The sequence below is a fragment of the Mauremys reevesii genome, linkage group 19 (assembly GCF_016161935.1).
Source record: "Mauremys reevesii isolate NIE-2019 linkage group 19, ASM1616193v1, whole genome shotgun sequence".
In the NCBI taxonomy this organism is placed as follows: domain Eukaryota; kingdom Metazoa; phylum Chordata; order Testudines; family Geoemydidae; genus Mauremys; species Mauremys reevesii.
In genome coordinates this window covers 24,379,518-24,394,747 of record NC_052641.1, presented here as the reverse complement: position 1 = coordinate 24,394,747, position 15,230 = coordinate 24,379,518, and the positions used below count along the sequence as shown (strand labels likewise).

At 39.9% G+C, this 15,230-nt stretch overlaps 1 protein-coding gene across 6 annotated transcripts in view; it reads left to right on the top strand.

Annotated features, from left to right (window-relative positions):
* MAPKAP1 (MAPK associated protein 1) overlaps positions 1-15,230 on the top strand; it is a 164,915-nt gene that overhangs the window by 135,122 nt on the left and 14,563 nt on the right. For 5 of the 6 annotated variants that reach the window (XM_039506739.1, XM_039506738.1, XM_039506744.1 and 2 more), the window contains 2 exons: positions 7,127-7,267; positions 13,647-13,784. In XM_039506739.1, coding sequence (XP_039362673.1) covers positions 7,127-7,267; positions 13,647-13,784 — 279 coding nt within the window. The remainder of the gene's footprint in view (positions 1-7,126; positions 7,268-13,646; positions 13,785-15,230) is intronic. The other variant, XM_039506740.1, reaches the window with a different exon arrangement.

Genomic DNA, 15,230 nt, shown 5'->3' with positions numbered 1-15,230 from the left:
GACTCCATGCTTTGTTCCTGGAGGCCTTGTAGGCACATCACTAGAAATGTCTAGACTTGTGCCTCCATTCTGATGTTTCTTTTACTGTTTTATCTTTTTTACCATTTGAAAATCAGTTCTTCTGATGATATACCTCATTCTGTTATTCATCGCCTGAACTAAGTGCAGTTATAATGCTAGTGAGGGTGATCTTCCCAAAGAAATCTCAGCTTTGCACATGAACAAAAACCTTACTTCTGTACTGATCTGTGGTGTAGGTGTTGTCCCTGCATTCTCCCTGGTGTTGTGGCACAGCACTGAGTAGCTCTGCCTCAGTTTCCCCAGTAGAGTCTTCAGCACTCTTTGGTTATGGAGGTGGCTTAGCTTTCCGGCCTAGTCACCAAGAGAGTTCAACCCCCTGCTGGGGTGATGGAGTCCTCAGGTGAAAGTCCAATATAAACACAAACCAAAAGAACCTTTGGCTGTGCTGGGCTCTGTTTTCAGTCCCCTTCCTTTCTTGTGGACCCTAGCTGCACCAGCTTGTCTTAATGCCCACCAATGGGTTCCTGGTAATAAATCAGATAGTCTGTATCATGCCTAGTTTCCACCGAGGCATGGAGACCTCAGCCTCCAGTCAGCTCCTGGGCCCAGCCAGGCTTCTCTCTCACCATCACACCAGTCTGCTCTTCTTCATGGTCCTTCCCAGCTGAGCTGTGCTCCCTCTTCTTCCAGGCCAGACACCTGGCACAGGTATAGCGGCACTCCTAAGCACTAGTGCCCTACAAATAATGAGAGGAATGAACACAGCTCATTAGAGATTATCTGAGGTCTGTCTCAGACCTCATGGTTCTTCCTGAGGGAAAAGCCACCTCCAGGGCTCTCAGATACACAACCCCTAAGGCAATGGTGGAATTTTTTCTGCTCTCATATATGTAATTTGTGTGTGTTATTGTGACATTTGGCCTGGCTCCTAAGAAGCAACAGACCCCTTTTTGTCTGGCTCATAAATAACTGTGTCCCCACCGTGGGTGTGTCAGATCAGAATGACATGCCTCTTATTTCTTTCTAGAAACCATGATCAGGAGATGGGCATCTGACCTCCCTGGAGCCTGTTTCCTCACATCTCCTGTTGTCAAGCACATAGTGAAAATATATTTGTTTTACTTCATACAGTTCTCATCTTGCTTGATGTTATGTTTCTGCAATACATGGTCTTAGCTTTTCTCACTTTTGATTTCTGCCTCTTTCACACAGGAAATCCCTGTATCATTTGTAAGAACCTAACTTTACAGAACAACATGCTGGTGTTTTGTCTCTATTTAAATAGATAATGAAAGAGCAAAAAATGCCAAGATAGTTGTGAACTTAACACCTTTGATCTTCAGTAGCCACTTTTTGGAATAGTATCTTTTCCCCCAGTGAGACACTTGGGCTATGTCCATACTGCACTTTCTGAAGAAAAAACACCCCAACTGACAAAAACTTTACTGACGAAAAGCACTGGCAGGATCCTGCCATCAAAGCTCCCGCCTCATGTTATTTTGTTGACAGGAGAGCTCTCTCGTGCCGACAAAGAGCGGCCATACGGCGTGCCTCACGGCAGCACAGCTTTGCCACTGTAAGGTGCTCAGTGCAGACATAGCCTTGGTCTCTGACTTCAGAACCACTGAACAGACTCTTGGGCCTGGTCTACACTACACGTTTAAACCAAATTTAGCAGCGTTAAACCGATTTAACTCTGCACCTGTCCACACAACGAGGCCCTTTATATCGATATAAAGGGCTCTTTAAACCGATTTCTGTACTCCTCCCCAATGAGAGGAGTAGCGCTGAAATCGGTATTGCCATGTCGGATTAGGGTTAGTGTGGCCGCAAATCGACGGTATTGGCTTCCGGGTGGTATCCCACAGTGCACCATTGTGACCGCTCTGGAAAGCAATCTGAACTCGGATGCACTGGCCAGATAGACAGGAAAAGCCCTGCAAACAGTGCTGTGTGACAAGCGTAACGGAAAGCCAAAGAATCAAATGGACGCTCATGGAGGGAGGGAGTACTGAGGACTCCAGCTATCCCACAGTCCCCGCAGTCTCCAAAAAGCATTTGCATTCTTGGCTGAGCTCCCAATCCAGGGAAAAAGGGCGCGAAATGATTGTCTGCCGTTGCTTTCACGGAGGAAGGATTGAGTGATGACATTTACCCAGAATCACCTGTGACACTGTTTTTGCATTGGGATCTCAACCCAGAATTCCAATGGGTGGGGGGAGACTGTGGGAACTATGGGATAGCTACGGGATAGCTACCCACAGTGCAACGCTCCGGAAATCGACGGTAGCCTCGGTACATGGACGCACACCGCCGAATTAATGTGCTTAGTGTGGCCGCGTGCACTCGACTTTATACAATCTGTTTTACAAAACCGGTTTATGTAAAATCGGAATAATCCCATAGTGTAGACATACCCTTAGTCTAGATCTGGAGTGTCCACTTGAGCTGATTGCTTTGCCAAGTAGATGCTTTTACATTCGAAAACTACATTGTGATCTCCATTTCAAACACCCGACAGGCCTGTAAATATTTGACAGGTTTACTCTCAGCTGCTTATGTGTGGCAAGTATCTCTTATGATGGTGTCTCCAGTCAGTGCTTAGAGATGATTCTTTCCTCTGTTGTTGAATTCTCTTGGTCTCCTCAACATTCTGATAAAGCTGCAGGTATAGGAGCCAATAATATGCCAAGTTCTGTAGTCAGGATTTTTCTGGGCAGGACATTTATCTCTGCTGTTACTAATATTATTGCTATTATCCAGTGCACCCTCAGGGGTCCTAATGTCTTGCCATCTTTAGATAGATGATCTGTTCTGATGGTGGAATTCCTGGCTTCTCTCCCATGATCAGCAACTAGAGACATTTGACAAACCTTAAACTGTCCTCTTCACATAGCCAAATAAAACAAGATTAGGAGAGATTGTTCTGTTTTACAGAGGCTCTGAAATATTTCCAATATAAAATCCCCCAGTTTAATCATTTAAACTTTGTCAAAGTATTCAGATTTTAAGTTCTAATGAAAATGTTATCCCTGAATCTGATTTAATAACACTACTAACATGCCCTTCTATACGGTCTTTTCATCTGAGAATCTGATATATGAGTAAGTTCAGTCTCATAATACCCCTCTGAGATAGACACTTATATCCATTTTACAAATGAGTAAACAGATTGAGAGGCTGTTACTTGTGGAAAGCCACCCATTGAAACTGGGAACAGAAGATTAATACTCTACAAGGCTGTTTTGTGAGTCTTAATTATAGAATCATAGAAATGTCGGGCTGGAAAGGACCTCGAGAGGTCATCTAGTCCATTCCCATGCACTGATCAGGTTTACTTCCTAGACCATCCCTGACAAGGATTTTTCTAACCTGCAGATCATGCCAATTACTACTTGTCCTACTTTCAGTGGACATAAAGAACAATTGATACAGTCTACTTTAAAACACCTCTTAACATGTTTTGGAGACTATCATCAGGTCCCCCCACAGTCATCTTTCTCAAGTCTAAACATGCCTGGTTTTTTTAACCTTAATTAGTTAATATTTATAAAGTACTTTAAGAAACCTTTGATTAAAGACTCTAGAGAAGATCAGTATTTTATTTTTGTTACTACAAAATTTCTGACTAGGTACCAGATTAGTTTGGCTATTAGTCCCCACATTTCACCTTTAGTATAACATCATCCTTGTGAACCAATTACTTGAAGTATTAAACTCAGGGGAACATAGGACTGTCTTCACCCACCACCAGAATGCAGCCACCTCTTGGGTAGAACATAACAAATAGCTAACTGTGAATTGTAAAATTACCCAACATCTTAAGTTCAGCCCTTTGAGGTAATGCTGTACCTGTATGAAAACTGCAGTAGGCAAAATGTTAGTTACCTCCCCAGGTGCAGTCCAGACCTAACATGGAATATAACCAGGACACTGAGTTAACACCTCTGCACCTTCCACAGGTGGTCAGGATCTGTGCTTTATTCATTCCGAATGAAGAATGCCAGTACTGAATCACCAGCACAATTTCCTATGCCCTCTAAGTATTCCTTGGAGAGTTCTTATTCCAGTACTCACCCAGGCAGGCCATGCTTAGCTAGAAATCTGATACAAGGTGATATGTCTGCAGGCTATATTATAGCAATATTCTGTGGATTGTATCATAACGCTGCACACAGTTGGATGGTTGAAACAACACGGTGTTAAAGCACAGTTGGGTAATTGAAGGAATTCATGGCAGCCCTACATTGGCATTTCAGTAATTTTATGTGTTGAACTCTGTCCTTTAACTCCTATTCCTAGTCAGTTTTCTTTTGATCCTAAGGGAACCCATTCCATTATAGTCCTTGCTTTCCTTCCAGGCACCTCTATGCCACAGTGTTTCAAAATGCTTTTAAGTGCACCAAAAGTTTGACATATCTCAGTGTATCTTTGAAATACTGCACCATGAGTGTTTGACATGATACATTATGATAATCCATAGAATAGAGACATTAACACAAGGGTCTTTGACAAAATACATTGTAATGTCTCTGAAGGAGCCATTACAATTTATCTTGTCATTCTGTAGTGTGGAGTGGTTACAATGTTCAGATGGGTACGCACAAATTCACATGCTCATATACACCATTTTATTGGAGTTAAAAAAAACATACAAATGGAATGGTCCAGTTTGCAGATTTTAAAAAACCCTCTAGATTGTAATGCCAGGTAGCTGTTTTGTGTGTTGCCGAGGCGCACACAAGTCTAATCCTTTCTCTCGTGGGGAAAATAGTTGGAAAGGTGGTTGTTAGGCTGATATCTTTGGAACATGGTTTTTCCACTGTCTACTTTTAAGCATTTAGCTGTAGGCACTTAAGTTCTCTGAACACAGAGGTGAGCATATGTACTGTCGACAAGAAAATCTGTGTGAGAATTCATAAACTGAAAGGGGAAATTTTTTTGCAAGTGGGGAAAAATTGAACGTTGAGTTTTTATTGTTTCCCTCTAAGTTTACACTGCTTCTCTCCATGGCTATGATAGCAGCACCTGCTGAGACAAATAGGATGCAGTTCTGAAACTCCAAATTATCTCCATTAAAAGGAAGCCTGCTTTTGCATCAGTAGTGTGTATTTGACTCAAGTGCCAGGGTTTTCCTCTCCTTGGTAGCTGTTGTCCTTTCTAAAAAGCAAGTACTCCACTTGTTACCAGACTCCAGATATGGAAACTCTCTGCAGTTTCACTATAAGTTGAAATCCCCAAATGGGATATAAATTTACACCACCAGAGTGTAGAAGGTCAATGCAGGAAGCATTAGTGTGTTGAGCCAGATCCAACCACGTAAGTCTTGTACAATATTAATATATAGAAACTGACAGGCCTTTTGCTGGTTATACTATATTGTTAAGACCTCTACTAAAATTCTATTGTCTCATCTGCCCATTATTAAAATTTCAGCAAAATATAAGTTTTCATTAATCTCCCACAGCAAATGTAGGACTGTGAACTGGCAGTTGTTTCAGCTTTTAGGACTACATTAGCTGGTGTATTAAACAAAATGTGTCATTCTTCAGTATCTTCTGCAAGAAGTTAAATCAATTTTCAACCATATTTATGCACCACTTTATCTAAAAGCATCTGAATTATCATTTACAGCTAAAATGAAATTACTCTGTAAAAAAAATTGTCACATTATAGTAATTTTTAAATTGATATTAATCCAACATCATAAAATGTAAAAATCTTAAGGGTTTTTTTTTCTTCAAGTAATTGGCATTTTGGCTTAATGAGATGTTACCTTTTCTAAAGCTAGTACCTACAGTAGTACTAAGAATACTAATCAGTAACGTGTGCTTTTTATCTTAGGGCTAAGTACAAGAAACAAGATACCACTCATGTTAAGAATAATAAAGTTTTAGTAGGTGAGGGGAAAATATAAAGATGTTAATGCTACAGTTAAATCCCACTGTGGGAAAAATATACACCTCTACCCCGATAGAACGCTGTCCTGGGGAGCTGAAAAATCTTACCACGTCGTAGGTGAAACCGTGTTATATCGAACTTGCTTTGAGACGCCAGAGCACGCAGCCCCCCCCCCCCCCGAGCGCTGCTTTACTGCGTTATATCAGAATTCATGTTATATTGGGTCGCATTATATAAGGGTAGAGGTGTAGTAAAAGGGAGATATTGATAGATGCATCCAAATGCTTGTTGTATCTATAAGTCACTGGTAAAATATGATAACGGCAGACCTGGCTGGTAATTTTTCAATGAAACATATTTTTGTTGAAAAATGCTGATTTTTTTAAATAAAAAATTCTTATGGAGAAAGGGTCAGTTTTGATAAATTCCTCAACTCTCACAAATTTGGGGGGAAAAAATTAAACTTGTCAGAATGTCCCGTTTTGATATTTTTGAAAGAAATTAAGTGGTCAAAATCAAAATAAAATGTTTCGAAATTATCTAAACAATACATTTTAGTTGACCCAAACTGAATTTTTTTAAAAGATTTTCAAAGATTTTGCAATGTTGACATTTTGTCCCAGTTAGGGTGGGGAAAACATTTCTGAAATCTTGAATGTATTCATAGGATGGGAAAATAGTTTCTTGCCCGCCTCTAGATAAGAGCTACTTCAGCCATCGTCATTTAGCAGAGCTCCTACTAGCTTAATCATTGACACTATCTTTTGGCAAAACTGTTCTTGGAACTAAAGCTGACTTGGGCAGAGTCTCTGTAGTTACTGCACACAGGGCATTCACAAAGTGACTCCAACCAGTCGCTGTGGGATATCTGCGAGTTAGCAAAGTCTGTTCTAGGATATGGCCACATCTCACTAGAATCCATCATCAGGATTTTCCACAGATTTTATGTGGCACCCTGATTTTTTTTAATATCTTAAGCTTGTAATGAGTGAAGAATTTTGCTTTAGATCTGACACTAAGAATTTACTTCTAACCTCTGATGTGTGGGCACTGATGTGTATTTCCTTTAAAAAAAAAAAATCAGCTGGCATGACTGCCTACCGCTGACCAAACAATACATTTGTAATTGCAAAAGAGACAATAATATTTGTATTCTAGTTTAATTATATGTGCCACATTTTAAGCCTTTTATTTTTTTTGGCAGGTTCAAGAGGAGAAGAGATCTCAGAGGAAGATCCTCAGATCGATATAGCTACAGTTCAAGATATGCTTAGTAGCCACCATTACAAGTCCTTCAAAGTCAGCATGATCCATAGGCTTCGGTTCACAACTGATGTTCAGTTAGGTAAATCAATTTATACTGTAAGGCCAAGGAAAGTAGAGCAGTTCAAAACTTCAGCCACCTCAAATAGTTGTCTGCCCCCATAGATGCATTAGAAATGCCCAATCACCACATTGTCTAATTGACCGGACAATATGGTGTTTAATATTGCTACTAATTGTTTACTGTCAAAAAGTCCAAGTTAACATAACAAAACCCTCATAAACTGTGTAAAATGGAATTAAATTATAGGTTTTTGATCTTTCTTCCCCACTTGTCAATCTGTGCTTCAGAGAAGTACAGTAAAAGGCATCTCTTCTCTCAAAATAAATATGAACTATATCTCATTTCTTAGCACATCAGTTGACAATATTTAAGTATTTGTGTTTTCCATCAGCTAGCACATATTCCCTGTCTAAGAAGACCGTTATTTAGTTACTCTTTTGTCTGTGCTTTCCAAAGCAAAGGGTTTTGCTGACTAAACATGCAGATTAATGTTAAAATCAGTCCATGCTAAATTAGGGAAGTTTTTTATAAAACCAGTAGATTCTAATGGTGTTAATGGAATGGTGAAGTGGAACAAAATATAGCTAGTGTTCTGTACGGGGTTTAACATTAGCCTTTCTAGCTTTCTCAATGTTCTGCAAAACCTGAAGGCTAAAAGATGACAGGATTTTAATAAAAAAGCTATTTACTAATTTTTAACAATAATAGGGCTTTTATAGTCTCTGGTTTAAATTGTGGCAATTTGATTTAATGGTACATGTATAAGTGAACTATAATACACTCACAAATACTTTATATTAAAAATGATTCAGTATTAAAATATTAAATGCTTACAAAATATTTTTCTGTATTATTTAGTAGAATAGTTATAAATTTGAAAATTTCTCCATTATTTATTACCGTTAGTCTCTTTATTACTCCAATTCTGAACGTGTAAAAAAAATGATATTCCCCTGCAAATATGTACATTGGAAGCTTTTTCAGTTTATTTTGAACTGTCTTGTTAGGGAAGGATTTATATGCTGGTGTTGAAGTAGAACAGTGTTAGGCATGTTTTCTGCTCTTGAGTAAACTATCTGGGTGTGATAGTTTGCTTTCGGTGAAGTTTGACTCACTGTGTCTGGAAGCTGTCAGAAATGAGAGCTTGAAAAGGTCATGACAGATCACTAAAGATAAATGGTTAAGGGAGAATAGCTGTTGCAGGAAACAAATGGCCAAAGTTGTTTCGTAGTGAAGGGGCTGACCCCATCCACCAGTGTATGGACCATAAACTTTCCTTACTCACCTTCTATAGCACCCTGTGCATGTGTCTATTTTTGATGGCTGCACAAATTGCAGTATGTTTTTATATTCTAATTATGTACAAAACAAAAACCCAGTGAGGTGTTCAAGGTATGAACAAATGGAAAATATCAAAAACTCCCAAGTAAGGTCATAAGAACTATATGTATGTGGAATTTCTCCTACTGGAACCTTTTCTGTTGTTCATGCATCAGTGTTTTCAAACGTAAACATTAAGGGTCAGTGCTGTTTAGAACTAATGGGAGTTAAATATGTTAATCCTCTTGCTGTGTGGTGGCAGAATAGACTCCATTGAATGTGAAATGTCAGAGCCAGTACATATATTAGTTTGTATTTATGGATTTTAGGGCTTTCAGTGCCAAATAGCATGTGGATGGTCAGTGTTTTTATTTATCAGTCATATTATATATTAGCAGTAGTTAAGTGACAGTTTTCATGGAAAAACCTGTTTCCTGAGGGGACTGAGAACCTGAAGTCATTAAATGACTTCGTTTATGGATTGCATTGATTACTCTGTGTACTGCAGGAATATACATGCTGGCCAGGAAACATTGGGCTGTACAGTGACCACACTTAACATCCTTCAAGATTGAGTAGAAGTACCGATACCACCAGGTTCTCCCTCAAACTGGGAGAACCTTTCTAAGGGGAAGGATATTTTTATGTGCAACAGGGCCCCAACAGTAATGGAAAAAAATCTTAGCACAATTTTACATTGGTTCTGTTAAATTAGTTAAAGATAGCGAATGTCCCTTTTGTTGGCTAGTTGGTTGGTTTTAGATAATAGTGTAAGTGTCCCCGTAGGTTTTTCTCCCAGATGGTGGGAGACCCTGGCCTCGCCCAGTTATGTTCACTGGGTGATTTAGACACTGGCCCCAGTTACTTATTTCTTACGAGGAGGATATCACCCTTTGGGGTTTTCTTAAGTCTCTTCTGATGTGGGAATCAAAAGGAAAGGTAAATGTCCCAGCACACTCAAAAATAGGTTTTTTTCCCCAGAGCCATATCAAACGGAAAAAGACCAACAGTTCCATCTTACTCCGGGGCTGTCTGTGTAGCAGTTTTCAAGGAGTCTTTCTGGCTGGGCTGTTGAATCAGGTTTGCTCTGTCAGGCCTACCCTGGGGGATTGCTGCACTCCATGTAGGAGTGGGGCAGAGAGATCCTGGGTGGGAGTCCCTCCTGTGGCTTCAGGAGTCACTTGAGCACTTTCCTGCTCAGGGTGATCTCTTCCTCCAGCTGACTGCAGTTTCCTCCCTTTTAAAGGCCCCCTCCCTACCATACCTGGTTAACAGGGTCAGAGGGGCAGGGCTAGCCACGCACACAAGGCCTGTCTGGCACCTTCCTTAGCAATGTGGGGTCTATACACCCTGTCACAAATAGGTTCTATGTGTTTGCATATAGTGCCTTCTGGCTAAGAGAAACATTATCTAAAGTTGTATCTGCTCTGCTGAAAAAGTTTATGAAATTTGGCTATGGAGTAATGCCCATGTCTAAAATTGCATAGCTTTATATTTGTAATAATGTACTTGTCAATAAGTCCATTTTTTTTACTATAACTGCCTGTACAAAGCCACCAGTAAGGAAATAAACATTTTAAAGGAGCAGTTTTGATTATGTAAAGCAGGGTGGCCAGTGGTGATACTATAAGCCAGTGGTTCTCCACCAAGGGTCTGGGGAGCCACGAGCAGGTTTCAGGGGGGCCGCCAATCAGGGCCAGCATTAGACTCGCAGCAGCCCAGGGCAGAAAGTCAAAGCCCCCCTTCATGGGGCTGAAGCCCAGGGCCCTGAACCCGGCCACCCGGGGCAGAAGCCAAAGCCTGAGCAATGTAGCTTTGCGGGGGGCCCCCTGTGGCTTGGGGCCACGGGCCTTTGCCCTGCTTGCTACCCGTAATGCCAGCCCTGACTTTACATACAGAAAAACACTTCTTGTGACACAGGTGGGCCATGGGGGGGGGGGGGGCGCTCAGAAAGAAAAAGGTTGAGAACCCCTGCCATAAGCTACGTTTTGTAAGTATCTGTGTATTCTTTCCTTTGATTTTCTGAGAAACACTGCACCTTGTAAGACCGGTGAGAGAATCTGGTTTTATCCAGAGAGCTGAGAGGAATGCCCAGGAGTGTATACACCTGCATGTAATTCTTATTGATGCTAAAAGGAGTTATATAAATATAGAGGGAAGAAATGACCACTCTGTGGCTGACCTTTTATTAGAGCTGAAAGCTTTAGTCACAGCAGTCACAGGGTCTGGGGTTTTATGATTAACTTGTGTCACATTATAATGCACATGTACTGTATTGTCAACTTTTCTACTCAGTTTCCAGCATGCAGTAAGGAAAAGATGTATTTATTCGTGCACTATGTTATCAAAACTAAAGGAGGCATATTGATTTGAAAAATTATTGCTGGCAAAGTATGTTATTAAAATGGCCCATTCCAGACCCTAGCAAAGAAAACAGCAAGAACACAAGGGTAGTGCTGGGTTGTTGTAGCTGTACCATTTGTTTTGATAAAATAGCTGCATGAAAGGAATAATACATTTAACTTGATTGTGAATGGGACTAATTCAGACAGTAAAGCAGAAACTGCATAAGCTTTATGAACTAGCTAATAGTCCACGGATTTTGGGTTCAAATCCATGCATATTGGAGCACAGTAAAACACAAAAAGACAGCATTGACAAAGAATGTGCTCCTGTGGATGTGTGCAGGCTAAAGCAAATGATGCCGAGATACAGAAATAATAGATGAAGTATACAGCAACAATTTGCAGATAAAAATAATAGAAGTTAAAGTGTATTTTACATGATAAAGGAAAGATGAAAGAGGAGGAAAGTCTGTTACATCTGAGATGGTTACAAAATCCATGGGTTGTGAAGTAGCCTCTGTTGAAAAGATTGATGCAATGGGGAGTGACCTTGGCTTGGAGCAGGAGCTGGTGATGTATGTATGAGCATCTCTCTGCTAAATGGACCCAGATTTGTAGCACTAATATACATGGAAGCCCAGAACCAAACTCAGTATGGCAATAAATCAACAGCCACTTTGGGTGTCATTTCTGGTTTATATTCCACTATTGTTCTATCACTTTAATTCATGTCACTATCATCTGTTCATCTGGAACAGTTTTATATAATTTTCCAGTGGAGTTACCTGACAAATCCTATCAAATTAACAAGGTACATTAACAATATTGACTCTGTGAATTCTGGAGTTGCAGGACCATAGAATGAATTTTTAAAAGCTGTTTCCAGTAGCGATGATATTTTGTTTGCTTTAGGCAGGGAGGAAGAAAAGGATTTGTACATTTATTTTGTAGAACTTGTCTTGACTTTTTCAAGCATAAAAATAAAAACTCTCATCAACAACTTCAAATATAATTTTCTTTGAGAGGCAGAAAATGTCTAGATTTTGGCCAATTATTGATAACACTGAAATAAAAAATAAAACTGGTTATAAAATTTTTCTGGAGTGAAATCTTCTAATAAAGTGGATCTCCTGATATAGCTTCAGTCTGCTCAAATTATCTAGATCTAACACTTCTAGCATCAATTAAATTCTTGACACTCTGCCTAATTGAAATATGGTATCTCTGATGTGAGGGATGTTTAAGGACAAGTTGATGCATTTGCTAAATCAAAAAGTAAGAATTGTTTGTGGCATTCTGTAAACCATATTGTAATGACCAGGGTTAAAACAAAGGTTACTTTACATTTTGTGCAAAGGACCGTAGCAACATGTATGCTCTGTGCATCTGCCTTTTGCTGTCTGTGCATTTTGGTTTTATAATTGAATAAAGTACAAATGAAACGGATTTTTAGGTATCAAATGGGGTTTCATTTTTGAGAGGGGAGAGGTAGAGATTTTAGATAGATAGATTTAACCTACCATCATATTTTTCTTTTATTATCTCCTGTTTAAATAAGTTTTCCTTACACTCCAGCCAAACCTGGCATAGCATTTTCCAAAGTATCTGAACCAAAGGCCTTAGAAGGGAAACATTTATCTCTGTAGTTTCCCAGAGAAGCAGCAGCAACATGTTATTATTTTAAATACTTTTTATTCGCTTGCTCCATTTTCCCTATTTCATTGTGACCTTGACCTATAACTCATGACCTAAAAATGTAATTACTTTTAAGGCTCCACACAGGTCTCCCTATGAAAGGGATACTGAGAGGCTTGTTTCAGTCATGTCAACAGAGTCTTGTAATTGTAAACTAAACAATGAGCTCCTGTACTCTTCAGTGCAGCACAGCAAGGCTGTTACTTTGTAATACTGTGATAGACTGCCATAAATTACAGTGTGTATTGCAGGGTAGATTCCAGCACAGTGTTAACTCTCCTTGCTCCTTCTTTCACAAGTTCAGAAATAAAATTTGAAGTGATGATATAGTTAACATTTTCTACAGTCACTCTCAGGATTTGTCTGTTATAGGATTCTCTGTTCCATGTTCTTCCCCTGAAGTGTTAATGCACTGTGTGTGTATCCGGTTCACCTAGACACACAGTAGTGTAGTATGCAGCCATCTGGGGAAGCCCATGCCCATAAACAGGCAAATTCTGTGCCAGGAGCGACGGAGCCCATTACTTGCTTTCAAAGATGCCTAATTAGGGTTGGCTCTAAATTGCTAGAAGTGTAAAAATGCACACAATCTCCAGGACTGGACATCCTCCTTTGGAAGAATCTGTTCAGATAGCAAACACATACTACCAATGGCTGTTGTCTTTTGAGATAGTAAATATATATAATAGTGGTGATTAAAAAAAGCAACACAGGAGATGCGTCTTTCTATAAACCTTATAATCCATTTAGCAGCTGCTCTCAGAACAGCTGTGCTTACATGTTTGTGAAATGTGTTTCCTGACGCTTCTTTTTTTTGCTATAGTGCTTTTTTAGCAAGCTAGGAGGGCACCATACAGGTTATGTATACAGGTTGATAATTACCTTGCTTTTGGCTTCAAACACTCCTGCTCTTTCGAAAAGCCCAAAAGGACAATATACTTTGATCCTACGTACGATTTATAAAGTGTGTCAAATGGTTGATATGAAATCACTTACACAGTCCACTGTTGTGGTTTTTTATTCCCTCTGATTCTCAGGTATCTCTGGAGACAAGGTAGAGATAGACCCTGTTACTAATCAGAAGGCCAGCACTAAGTTTTGGATTAAGCAGAAACCCATTTCGATCGATTCTGAACTCCTCTGCGCCTGTGACCTTGCGGAAGAAAAAAGCCCAAGTGAGTAGTAGTGCTTTTTATTTATGTTCTCTGCTCTCTCCCTCTCTCCCGCTGTATGTGCCAGGTGCCAAGAGAATATATTGCCACCATGTCCTTTTCTTTCCATAGGTGTGTTTTATTCATTATATGAAATTTCTTTATATCGGACTTGGTTGTATTATAGTAGAGGGTGTTATGTACAGATATCATTTTAACGAGGGCCTTTCAGTGCTACTTACTGTAGACTGAAGGTCTGACCCCGTTTAAGTATTTCTTGTCCTGACATCAGTATCCACCAGTAGTGTTCCATCAGGAAATTGCTATTTCCTGTGATCCAAGGTTTAACCCCTTGGCTGTGATACATTTCCCAACATTATTGCACTTGCTTTTGAACTTTTATTGTAGCAGCCTTTGGGTAGCAGCTTGAATGAATTTAAAGAACACATGTTCTTAGAGGTAGATTTTAACAAGCGTGTTTCCTGACGCTTCTTTTTTTGCTATAGTGCTTTTTTAGCAAGCTAGGAGGGCACCATACAGGTTATGTATACAGGTTGATAGTTACTTTGCTTTTGGCTAAGTGTACACAGCACATCCCAAAATAGCTGCAGTCCTGGGATCAGTACAGTTGAGAGCATGACCTGACTGAGAGAATTCAGTTTCAGCAAAACAGTGGCCATATTTAAGAATCAGGGCAGTAAGTGATTTCATTGGTAACCGGAAAGCATGCATAGGACACCAGTGTTTCACCAGACAGCAAAGTGAGGTCTGGATTGAGCTTAAGGCCTGAATGTTTTGGTTGAATGCTGCATTGTAGTATTTGTACCATCGATGATTAAAAGAACTAACAGGACAACAAGCTCTTTGTGCACAGGCGAAAAATAGATAGTTGTTGATAGTGACCCCAAATTATAACGATGCAAAATGACAAAGAAGTTAAATATATTATAGATGTTAGTACATACATGCTTTGTTTGAGGGTAGTAAAAGACCCTTAGTGTAGCAGTGAGATAGAGAAAACATAATGTGCACTTACTAGGGTAATGAGTTGGTCACATTACTTTGGAGGGATGAGATTGTGGGTGCACAGATTTTATTAAAGTTTATGCTAATATTATCCTTGGAATCACCACTTCATTTGCCTCCCCTGTTTCTGTATCTCTGGTCAAGGCAATTGTTCTCCCGCATCCCTCCAGCAAGTTGTCACTGTACTCCGTGTGAGTGTGATCCGGAGGTACAGCTTCCTTAGTGGCCGAGCAGTCTGAAATTGCCTAGCCTTATCTTCGGAGTACTCCAGAGCAGAGCTTTAGCAGCAAGATTGGCCAGTCAGCAACGGTGTGACAAAATGTGCGATTCTTGACAAAATCCTCGAAGGCTGGACTTTCAGCCAGGTGTCAACCCAGCTTCATAATACATTTGTGGGTTTGCACCCACAATTTCAATGGCAAAAAAAAATGTGGTTTCAAAATT